We start from the raw sequence: 11,813 nt of genomic DNA, 5'->3' as shown, positions 1-11,813 counted from the left end.
TAATGAGCCAATACTGATACATTTTTATTAGTTAAAAACCGTAGTTCAAACTAACACGCCATTGTAAAGCAATTATATTCCAAAAAACATGTTAAAAAAAAAAGAAACATAGTTCAATATTTATCCTGTTCAAACTGGATGATTAAATGATTTTTGTAATTTTGTTGGCATTCAATATTATCCAATTCTCTCACATTTAAAAGCCCACTGACTTCTCTTTCACAAACCCAAAGAATGCTCAGTTTACTTGATGCATTAAAATACTTTTTAAAGAAAACGTTCCCCAAATTCTTGTTGACTTTTTAAATACTCCATTAAATGGAGCCTTATTTCTTGTTCACAGTTTTCAATATTTCTTTGGCGATCAGATTATGCAAATTAAAAGAAGAGCAGCAGTGTTATTAAAGTGCTCCATTGTTTATAGGAACTTTTAAAATATGTTCAATAAGAAAGAATTGATGAAAAGTGTTTCTCTTTAAGTACCTGTTCTTAAAAGGGATAACATTACTTATGAATGGGGAAAAAAATTCCAACTTGAAGTGGACAGTAATTATGACACTTGCCATAGCTATCTTTTCCAATGGATTTCATCCCTTGAAGAATTTGATTCTTTTACATGGATAGTCCTAAATACTTATCCAGCATGGAAACAAGTGAAATCATCATGTACAGTGTTGAAGAAGAGGGGAATCAGAATTGGTGACAATATTCTTTTTTGTCAGTGGATAGCAATTTAAAGAGTCATTGATCAAGAGATGAAATGTAATTCTGAAGAAAGGGAAAAGCAGTTCATACCGTGAAAGATGATATTATGTGCTTCAACAAATCAAATTTGAAGAGCAGTTCTTAGAGTTGATTTTATTCCAGTACATGTTCAGGATACCCGCTCATGTGATAATCTTGAGCATGTTTTCACATTAATGTATGTTCAGTCCAGAAAAGAATGAAATAATTTGGATGTGGCCACTGTAGAAGCTATGTAACAATGTAATTGGAACATAGACTGTAACTGCAAGAAACCTGATAAGCAAATTCTACAAAATAGGACCTATTAAAAAAACCCAAGTCATTAGGGAAATAAAGAAAGAGGTACAGAATTCAGATATTTACTTCAGATAAACTCAAATAATTTTTATTACACATATGTCCCTTCCCTTGCAATATCTTTTTTTTTTTTTTTGCGGTGCGCGGGCCTCCCACTGCTGTGGCCCCTCCCACTTCGGAGCACAGGCTCCGGACGCACAGGCTCAGCGGCGACGGCTCACGGGCCCAGCCGCTCCACGGCATGTGGGATCCTCCCAGACCGGGGCACGAACCCGTGCCCCCCGCACCGGCAGACGGACTCTCAACCACTGCGCCACCAGAGAATCCCACCATATCTTTTTTAATCTCAGTGTGCATTTGCATAGGTAATTAGAACTAATTCGAATTTAACTTCTTGTCCTGTGGGATTTTTTTAATTCCTTCTTTTTTTTTTGGCCGAGCCACACAGGGATCTTGGTTCCCTGACCAGGGATTGAATCCATGCTCTCGGCAGTGAAAGCGCTGAGTCCTAACCATTGGACCACCAGGGAATTCCCTAATTCCTTTTTTTTAAACTGTGGAAAAAACAAAAACATTTAACATGAGATTTACCCTCTTAATAAAACTTTAAATATAGAATATATTATTGTTGACTGGTATTCTGTGTTTTTATTATTGAAACTGGTGACCCTAGTGATTTCAGGATCTGAACTCAGGTCTTCTGACTCCAAATCTAGTGCTCTTTCACTATCACCTTCCCTCTAATTGATTTTGTAAAATAACCAGCCACATGAGTATGTTTGGAATTGTTTCACAGTGATTTCCCACACTTTACTGCTGCCCTAGACATCTGGAGAATGTCCCTGGCAGGGAAATATAGAATCTCATTTTCATGCCTCTCTTTGCACCCATTAGATCATTCTTTTGGACAGTTTGTTGAGTTAGGCCACGCTGAAGATTCTCTTCATTGTTGAAAGACGAAGTCAATAGCATTCTAAGTTAAGCCTTTAGAGCATCTCTGTGATGTTTGAAATGCCATGCAATCAGCTTAAAATGGGGACACAGAAAGCTACCAATTGGAATTATATGACCTTAACAGGATTCATGAAAATAATAATAATAATAATTATTATTATTTTACAGTCCAGGTCTTTTATTTTCTTTATACCCATCGTGCCATGAATTCACAGGGAATGGGCTCCAACAGTTCAGGCTCCTTTCCATTGGTTCTCACGAAATGTGCTTCTCTGGGTGGTGCAGGCTGGTGCTTCAGTTGAACCCAAGTACCTTTCTCTTTGGCTTCCTTCTTTTTCTGATCATTTTCCTTCACCCGTTTCAGGAAGCTATCTTGGCTCTTAGAGTGCTTAATATGCTCGATACGCACATTAATTCTCTTGGCAAGAATCTTGCCCTTAACTTGTTTGTTTACAAGGATGCCAACAGCATGCTGAGTAACATTGTAGACTCTCCCAGTTTTGCCATGGTAACATTTGTGGGGCATTCCTTTTTGAACAGTGCCCATTCCCTTGACATCTACAATATCACCTTTCTTGTAGATTTGCATGTGTGTGGCCAAAGGAACAACTCCATGTTTTTTAAAAGACCTAGAGAACATGTAGCGGGTGCCCCTCCTCTTTCCCTTTGTGTTGGTCATTTTGGCGAATTACTGGAAGATGGCGGTTCTGGCCGAAAAGCCATGAAAATAATTATTATTGTTAGTTGTGATTTTAATCAATACCATGTATGCAGTTGACAAAGTGCATTCATATATATTATTCTATGTGATCCTCACAATAACTCTGTGGAGTAGTTCATATCTATTTTTCTGTAGAAATTATGGTTCTGTGCTAAAATGACTTGGGTTGTGCAACTAATAAGTGCCAAACATTTACCCTCATCTTCCATATTCGGGTCCTGAGCGTTTCACTGCATAGTGCTGCTAGGTGGATGTGAGAAGAACATAGCTTCTAGGGCTGCCTGTCAGTTTAACTTGCATTGGAGCCCACTCTCCAGTCACACTCGGCACATTTTATTACGAACAATAGAAAGATATGCTTAGTTTTAGTTTAAATTTTACAATTCTTTGTGCAATTAGCAAATTCAAAATGGAATTTATGAACACCATAACTGCCTACTGCCTCAGAATTCTTTGCACTTCAGGGGGCTGGGCTGAAGGAGGAAGAGAGCAGATTGAGCCCAGGAGCTCAACACTCTCCATGTTTAGTACTGGGGACTCCTGGAATGAGGTGGACGCATGTGAGAGAATGGGCAAGGAACACTTACCTTTCAGATTTAGATTCAACATGCATTTTTGTTGTTGTTGTTCTGTAGGCGGGCCTCTCTCTGTTGTGGCCTCTCCCATTGCAGAGCACAGGCTCCGGACGTGCAGGCTCAGCGGCCGTGGCTCACAGGCCCAGCTGCTCCACGGCATGTGAGATCTTCCGGGACTGGGGCACAAACCCGTGTCCCCTGCATTGGCAGGCGGACTCTCAACCACTGCGCCACCAGGGAAGGCCCCACATGCACTTTTTGAATGCCATTTACAGTCAAAACACTTTCACATATGATAGCTCATCTCTGAAAGCTCATAACTAAAAGGAGGGAAGGCAGTATTCTACTTTGAGTTGTAGAATTTGAGATCTGAAAAGTTAAGATACTCTAACTTAAAAAAAAAATCACAGGAAAAAAAGTTAAGGGAGAAGATTGTGAGCAGGGAAATTGCTACTGTTTCTAGACTGGCTGATTTTAGGTGCTCAACAAATCTTTACTATGTTGGATTGAAATGGTAATTTGGACTGACATGCTGGCATTCCTAAATCAGACTCTGAGCACCCAGATCATTTGACTTAAAGCTTCACTAATGGGAAACCAATACCCCCTGCCTGCTTTATTTTCCCCACACTATTTTAAAACATAAAGAAAGAATCAAGGTACACAGACTATTGGCTCCAGTTGACTATTGGGAAGGGATGTGAAAGACATTGTATTTCTTTTTCTGATGTCATATATTGCATATAATATTCTACCAAAGGTAAAGGGAAAATGGAGCAGAACTAAGAATCTATTCCAAGGGAAGATTCACATTTACTGAGGAAAACATATTGTCTATACTCCAAATGAGAACACTTGGTCTGAAAAGTATATTTACGAGACAATAAAAGAAGAATGTTTAGAATTAGCGGTGACATCAGTGGTCTGGTCAGCTCACTGAAAAGGGTCATTAAAAATGTGAGACTTTACTTCTTCATTAAATTACTATGGCTGTCCAAATTCCTTATGGTTCCAAAAATAAAAATGAAAACTCTCAAAGCCTACTTTCCCCCCACACCTCCATTTCTTTAAGAAACAGAGGGTACAATTAAATCTCAGGGGGCTTTTGAATGAGGAACACTCAAGGACTTGTTCCAGTGCTTACCTATATCATGAGAACATTACAGAGGCATCTGCACTACTAGAAATCTTTTCAATCAGTAAAGATCCCAAGGCTTCCCGAAGTGACACCCTGGTTTACACTGTGACATTCCTTGCTGTACTTAGAAGGACTCTCTCATCCCAGGCATCCAGAATCTTTTTACCCTCAGTCCCCACCTGCAGAGATGCCTTTTTCTAACTGTGAAAACAGTGCATGTCATTTTAACACTCCTCCATTCCACATAAACATGGAGAAGGAATACAGGCAGGGATGGACGCTCACTGATAGAATGGACAAAAAGCAACAAGTAGTATTTTATTTGTGAAAGTAGCTGCATATTTCATCTTTGAAGGGCTACTCAGGTATAATGTATCCCAGGGTTTCTAACAGCTTATACATATAAAGAGATCAATGGCTTATTAAACGCTGCCTATCAGAGAACCACACTTGAAATATCCATCAATAAAGATTATGGAGAAAGAAAAATAAAGAAATGAATATTATAAAAAGCAAGTGGAAAATTCAACAGTTATTATATGCTGTCCTTTAAAACATTTTTACTCATTGTCTCTAACAACAGAAACGTCTGGGGGCTGGTGAGTAGGAGGGAGGAAAATTGTGTCTGACATATTAAGAATTCAGTAGCTCAATAACCCATAGGAGAGCTTAAAGCAAAAGAGTAGGTCAACTGTTAAGACAGTCACCAATTAATCTGTTGACAAAACATGGAAGTAGGAGAACTATAGCTGGATTTCCCAGCGCTGGAAGTTTCTTCTTGATGTTAAGTTCCCAAAGCCATACTAATTCCTATTGAGCAAACAGAAGGAAAAATTATCAGTCTCAAATTAAACCTCCCATAATGCAAGGGGAAATAACACATGGCCCTTTATCCTTACCAAATGTGAGGAGGAATACAGTAGGTTGTCTGACCCTAGCTTCAGAGAACTTGAGAGCGCTGAGAAAGGCTGAGCTTTTCAAAGGAAAAAGCTACGCTCAGCTCTTTTCTGTCACTCTGACATCAGTCTCTTGTGCCCACATAGCCCTTAGCCCTCTTATTCCTAAATGGTTTCCTTCTATCTAATGTCTACAGTCCCAGAGGCTGATGGTTCAGATAAACTATGTGCCAAATCTTGGCAGCTGTGTCTCTTTGTGGGAAGGTCAAAGTAGTACTTTACAAAATCCCAAGGACACAAAATATTACTAATGCACACATGTGTTTAGAGAGGACTACAAGATAAAACTCCTAGGCATACACACAGAAGACTTCCATAACTTGTACCATACTTACTTTTTTAGGGTCATTACCCATCTCCCCCCTCCTCCCACTAGCGTGTATTCAGTCTTCATTGCCTCTATGCCTTTGCACATGCTGTTCCTTCTTGTCCTTTCTCACCTTCTCTGATGGAAAACTCATTCATCCTTGAGAATACTTAAACTTCTCAGGAAAACAACTTGCAACAACTACAGGGAAATTAGTCACTTCTTCCTCTGTGCTTTTTGTAAGCCTCTGTTAATATGGCTATTATAACGCCTATTATATTATATTCCAATTTATATGTCAAATTTCAGGGCAAGGATCATGTCACAATCATTTAGTGATTAACACAGCCTCCGGCAGATACCTAGTATATACTCAATGCATTTTTTGAATGAATAAGCTTTGTCTGTTTTCTTCATTTTTCTGTAAAACTAGTTTAATAATGTGGTTATCTTCAATATGGCAGTTTATTCTTAAATAATTGTAATAAGAGGAAGACAGTGAAAACAGTGTGCATTACTCCTGGAAAGCTGTCAGTTATACCGAACTTACCCAAAGAAGTGGGAAAAATCTCCAAATTAAAATGTTAAACATGGCTTTATAATAACAATCAAAAAATGTGTTTATAAAACCATTTATTTTTCCAGTTCTTCTACTTCTTAACAGAGCGTAAGAAAAAATGGTACACAAACATCAGGTTTAGACTTTGCATCAGAAGAGGTCTTTTAAAGGATCAAAACAATAGATTTTTTTTTGAGTCGAAAGGGACCTCTTGGTTATCTAGTTCAACTCTCTGCTCTGTATGAATCTCTATGATATCTCTGAAAGATGCTCACCCAGCTTCTACTTGAACACTTCCAGTGATCGGGAACTCACTACTTAGGAAGGTAATTGATTCTTTATTTTGACAATTACGATATCCAAGTTGAGCCCAAATCTGCCTCCTTGTAATCTTTAGCCATTGGACTCAGTCCTTCCTTCTTAAACCACAGAAGATATTCCTTCTTCCTTGTAGAAGCCCTATAAAGAATTAAAAACAGCTACATCATCATCCCAAGTCTTTTCTTTTCCAGACTTTTCCAGTTTGATTCAACTCCTTCTGATATGTCATGTTTATCAACATTTTCACCAACCTGGTTCATATCCTCCAGGCACGTTGCAGTTTGTCTCTAAGACTTCTGAAACGGAGCCTGGAACACTACTCCAAATGAGATTTGCTCAGTGTAGAGGATTCCTCAGAACAGCACTAACACATATCTTTCATTCTAGCCTCTGTACAGGTATTTGAAATTTGGACTGGCTCTCACTTGATGTAGAGTCAAAGCTTGGCAAGAGTTAGCAGGAAAGAGGATAACATGAAGCCTGGGTAGGAGCAGAGCTAAGAGAACTAATCCAATTCTGGGGCTTTAGTTGGGAGGCAAGCTGCCTAAACGAACCCTAGATATACCAAGGGGATTCAAGGGGTTTTGATCAATAGATGGGGACAAGGCTGTAGCAATATTTGAAATTAGACAGGTGGTAGCATCTTGCCTCTATTAGGTTTTGGAGCAGGCCCTCCATCACCAGGTGGGGAACATGAGAAAAAAGACCCAACTCCTGGCAAAGAGTCTGGAAAGGGTTAGGCAAATTAGAGTCAGGGAGACTGGGGTTCAAAGAAGGGCTACATTTCTAAGGGGAAACTGAGGTAGTAAGAATTAAAATAGCTCTGGAATCATAAAGACCTTTGTTGAACTCCATCTTCTTCATTTTCCAAACCTCAGTTTCCTCATGTGAAGATAATAGTATTTACTTTAAAGGATTGCTGTGAAGACTTAGTGGGATGATATATGTAAAGTCTGGCATATAGTTACTGCTTTTCAAATGTTTTTATTGCAAATTAAAATAAAAAGAGATAAAATGTAAGTTAAATGAATTTTAAAATAATTTCACCTTTGAAGCCTTTCAAATTAATTATGTACTAAGAGCATATTCTCAAAACATTTTTAACACTTCCTTTAAGAAAAGCACTATACCTATTTTTTTGAAAGATGATCAGGAATGATATGGATTGGTTGAATATGGCTTGTAAAGTAAGCATAATGTAATATGATTCATTATAATCCTCATAATAGTTGTGCCAATATTATGGTTATAAGAAATATACTTATTTTCAGATTTTACTTTCAAATAAGTGATGACTTGGCCATAAATCTCTGAAGTCAGTCTTTTTTGTAATATAAATTCACTAATCCAGTCAGAATTACAATTCACTATTTGTTAGAAATCTTTGCATAAATCCTTTTCCCAGCCCCACACTGTTTTCCTTTTAATATCCAATTATCTAAAATTTAAGAGGAATGAGCACCGCCCCATGGGAGTGTGTGTGCTGCTCTGATCCTATAGTTAAAATTCAGAGAATTGGGAGTGACGTCATCCGTAACAATAAAAAAGCTTCTCTTGGTGTGTGGAAGACCTATATATAAAAGTCACATTTAAGGGTCTACAACTCAATTCATCAGCTTTCTCAGGTTTACTCAACTTTGAGAAAGCATCAGCTGCTAATACACCTGAAAGAAGATCGTGTCCTAAGACATTGTGTGGTGAGTAATCTTTATTTTCTCTTTTAAATTTCATATGAGTTCTTTTTTATGATCAAGCAATTATTTAATGTGTACCATTTTCTACAATGTCATGCTGCTTGTTCAAGGTAAAATGTTAAGGGAGGGTTTGAATATTATTTAATCTAAAAATGCTGTAATAAAAAATAAATTTATGCTACTAAAATATTGTTAAATCATTTATTTTTGTGATTAAAGTCTTTTGAGAGGCCTTGCTTTTTATAAACTCATCTGAAATTACATGAAAAATAATTAAAATTTGGCATGATGTGCTTTAATGGTATCTTATTAAAATTTTGAAATAAAACAGCCTAATGAGAAATGAATAATTCTGATTTAAATAATCAATGTAAATTTATTTCTCTGAGTTAAAATTCCACTTTTCCTCCAGAATATCCTCATAGAGAGCTCAATCTGTGTACTATAGTTGGAGAAACTCAGTTTTACTGCTGAATATTTATTCCCTTTACATAAAGCCTTTTCTAATTTTCTATTCTGAAAACTGTACATGAATTTTAAGGATGTTTTACAACCATTTTTCAGCTTTTTAAATGACATTCTTGTAAGAACCTCATCTCTCTATTAAGAACAAGGAAGCAAGGCAGAGGCGTTCGGTGAATGTGACAAGGCTAGAATAGGACACCAAAGCTTCTGTCCTCTGGCTATAATGATTGTTTCTAACACAAACCAAAAATGAAGAATATTCATTTGTTCCTCCTTCAATAGCTTTATATTGCACAGTGAAAATAAATATAGTAGATTATAATGCTCCTTATGCTACTTCTAAATGATGCAGATTCCCTTTAAAATATGAGTACATAGCCACCCTATGTGTATGTTAAAACGGAGAACGTTAAGTATTAAGAAAAGGCACGTCTATGATAAAAGGCTTTGCAATTGTTGAAATGCAGATTACGGTAAGACTTTTCTATTTTGAGATGAAAAGCTTAAAAGCAAAAGAGGAATGTACTAAAAATTATACTCAAACAAAATTGTTAATAAAATAAGCTGAAAAGATAAGATACAGACAGGCATTTTATATGGAGTCAAAGCTCTAAATTCATATAACAAGTAATTAATTAGATGATGTTTAAATGCTTTGACACATGCTTTTTAACGGTAGGAGAAGTGTGTGTTAATTTAGTAAAAATCTCTAAATCAGAGCCTATTCATTTGACATTTATGTTTATCATTGCGTTGAAAGGAAGTTTACTTATGAAAAAGAGATTTGCTAAGTCAACAAACACTGTTGACAATTTACCTAATTAAAAGAAGTAGGGACTTCCCTGGTGGTCCAGTTGGTAAGACTCCATGCTCCCAATGCAGGGGGCCCTGCATTGGATCCCTGGTCGGGAACTAGATCCTGCACGCATGCCGCAACTAAAGATCCCACATGCTGCAAGGAGGATCCTGCGTGCTGCAACTAAGAGCCGGCACAGCCAAAATAATAAATAAATACATAAATAAATAAATAAGAAGTAGCCATTTTCAAGCTTCTTGTGTATTTAGTCATAACACAAAATGTGGGAGGAAATTCTAAACAGTAAGGTTTTTCATTCTTCATGTAGCTTAAATTCATATATTAAAACTTGCACAAGAACTCTCAAAAAGATACCTAAGAAAGTAAAGCTAATCTGTCTGATTTCTAAGTCAAATTTTGTGTATACATAATATATACTAATTATCTGTATATATAATATATACTTATATATACTGTAAAATAAAGAGGCTGATTCCAAAAGTCTCTTATGAAAAACAATCCAATTAGTTACTGTCACACTCTGTACAAAGTTGTATGATTATAAATATAAACTACTATAAATTTAATTGTATTGTTTGGAATATTAAAAATATTTTAAATGCCTCCATTTCGCTTTTTCTTTTAGTGAAGATGATGTCTGCAAAAGACATGGTTAAAGTAATGGTTGTCATGTTCGCGGTTTGTTTTCTTGCAAGATCAGAAGGGAAGTCTGTTAAGTAAGTACCATAGCCTGTTCTGCACGGTGAGGGCATGGGAATTGGATTTTTAAGGTTGGCTTTATGATTTGGAAGAGGGGAGCTAATGGAGTGATCCTCTCTGATTCTGTTCCCTCTAGGAAGAGATCTGTGAGTGAAATACAGCTTATGCATAACCTGGGCAAGCATCTGAGCTCCATGGAAAGAGTGGAATGGCTGCGTAAGAAGTTGCAGGATGTGCACAACTTTGTTGCTCTCGGAACTTCTATAGCTTACAGAGATGGTAGTTCCCAGAGACCCCGAAAAAAGGAAGACAATGTCCTGGTTGAGAGCCATCAAAAAAGTCTTGGAGAAGCAGACAAAGCTGATGTGGATGTATTAATTAAAGCTAAACCCCAGTGAAAACAGATATGATCAGAGCACTGCTCTAGACAGCATAGGGCAACAACATTACATGCTGCTAATGTTTTCAAGCTCTATTAAGATTAAGTGCCAATATTTCTAATATTACCAAACTTTATGTGTAATCTATTGCTAACTGTGGTAGCAGCAATTTTAATTGATTATTTTGATTTTACTTTTATTCATCTAAGAGCTCTTTTAATAATTCTATTTCTATTGATTCTAAATAAATGAAGTTAAGTATTTCTTCCCTGTTATAAAAATATCTTTTGGTTATGAGTAACACCAATATGTTTAAATTGAATGTGACTAAGAAGAACAACACAAATTTTTTTTAACCCTATGTCTAACATTCTGATATTTTGAAATTATCCTTTAAATATTATCAAAGTACCAGGTCCCCGAATCATCACTAGCTAGTTACTATTGTCCTCTTCATTTCAGGAAAGGAAATGAAATGCCCCTGGTCATATTCCTAGTCTGGACCCCAAATTGCAAGGAATAGAATTTTTGTGTTTCATAGAATACAACTTTGTTCATTTGTCCTTCCTCACACGCATTTCTAACAAAACGGACTGACTTAACCAAAGACAATTTAGAATATCAATGGGCATTATGGGGAACTTTTGAAATCCCCAGACTCAACGTTCTTAAAACCAAATTGGACTACCATAGCTCTAAGATTTCCAAAACTGAATGAAATGCCTATTTTGATTGGTATTATGAGGCCTCCAATATCACCTGGACCCTAAAATAGCCTCTCTGCAAAATAGGATTTTAAGGTTAACTGAGGCAAACAAGCAATTAAAGAAAGATGAAGTGGCTTCGGAAGCCTCGTGCTCCTCTTCCTTGGCGCCTTGTGCTCAGGCTTCACGTCCGGCGCCATCTTCCTCCTTCCCTTCTATACTTCTATACCCACACCTCCTCCACACCCTCAGCTCCCCCTTACTAATTCTCTCATTGAACTTTCATATTTCTTTGAAACCCTCCCCACTCCTTTTTCCTCTGAACTTATCAGAACCTGTCCCCTTAACATTAAGCCTTCTGAGGATCCAGAGACTAAACCCTGAATTTCTTATATTCCCTGGACTAAAGCTAAACTGCGAGCCACAGTCAAATATTTTCGCAAAGTAACCGAAGATCTTCACAGATTTGCTGAGGAATT

The 11,813-nt window shown here is 37.1% G+C and overlaps 2 protein-coding genes across 2 annotated transcripts; one reads left to right on the top strand and one right to left on the bottom strand.

The window, feature by feature from the left end:
• Positions 1 to 2,185: 2,185 nt before the first annotated feature.
• On the bottom strand, positions 2,186 to 2,697 carry LOC309826118 (large ribosomal subunit protein eL21-like; the record flags this gene model as incomplete). The annotated part of the gene is made up of 1 exon (XM_082660097.1): positions 2,186 to 2,697. The coding sequence occupies exon 1, from the start codon at positions 2,675 to 2,677 to the stop codon at positions 2,186 to 2,188; it is 492 nt and encodes a 163-aa protein (XP_082516223.1). The 5' UTR covers positions 2,678 to 2,697.
• A 5,506-nt stretch (positions 2,698 to 8,203) lies between these two features.
• PTH (parathyroid hormone) lies at positions 8,204 to 10,648 on the top strand (the record flags this gene model as incomplete). Its single annotated transcript, XM_082661200.1, has 3 exons — positions 8,204 to 8,272; positions 10,177 to 10,267; positions 10,387 to 10,648. Exons 2-3 carry the CDS (start codon positions 10,182 to 10,184, stop codon positions 10,646 to 10,648), a joined length of 348 nt encoding a protein of 115 aa, XP_082517326.1. The 5' UTR covers positions 8,204 to 8,272; positions 10,177 to 10,181.
• Positions 10,649 to 11,813: the final 1,165 nt, after the last annotated feature.

This window comes from Grampus griseus, assembly GCF_964374135.1.
Source record: "Grampus griseus genome assembly, chromosome: 8".
In the NCBI taxonomy this organism is placed as follows: Eukaryota; Metazoa; Chordata; class Mammalia; order Artiodactyla; family Delphinidae; genus Grampus; species Grampus griseus.
This window is presented reverse-complemented; position numbering and strand designations above follow the sequence as displayed.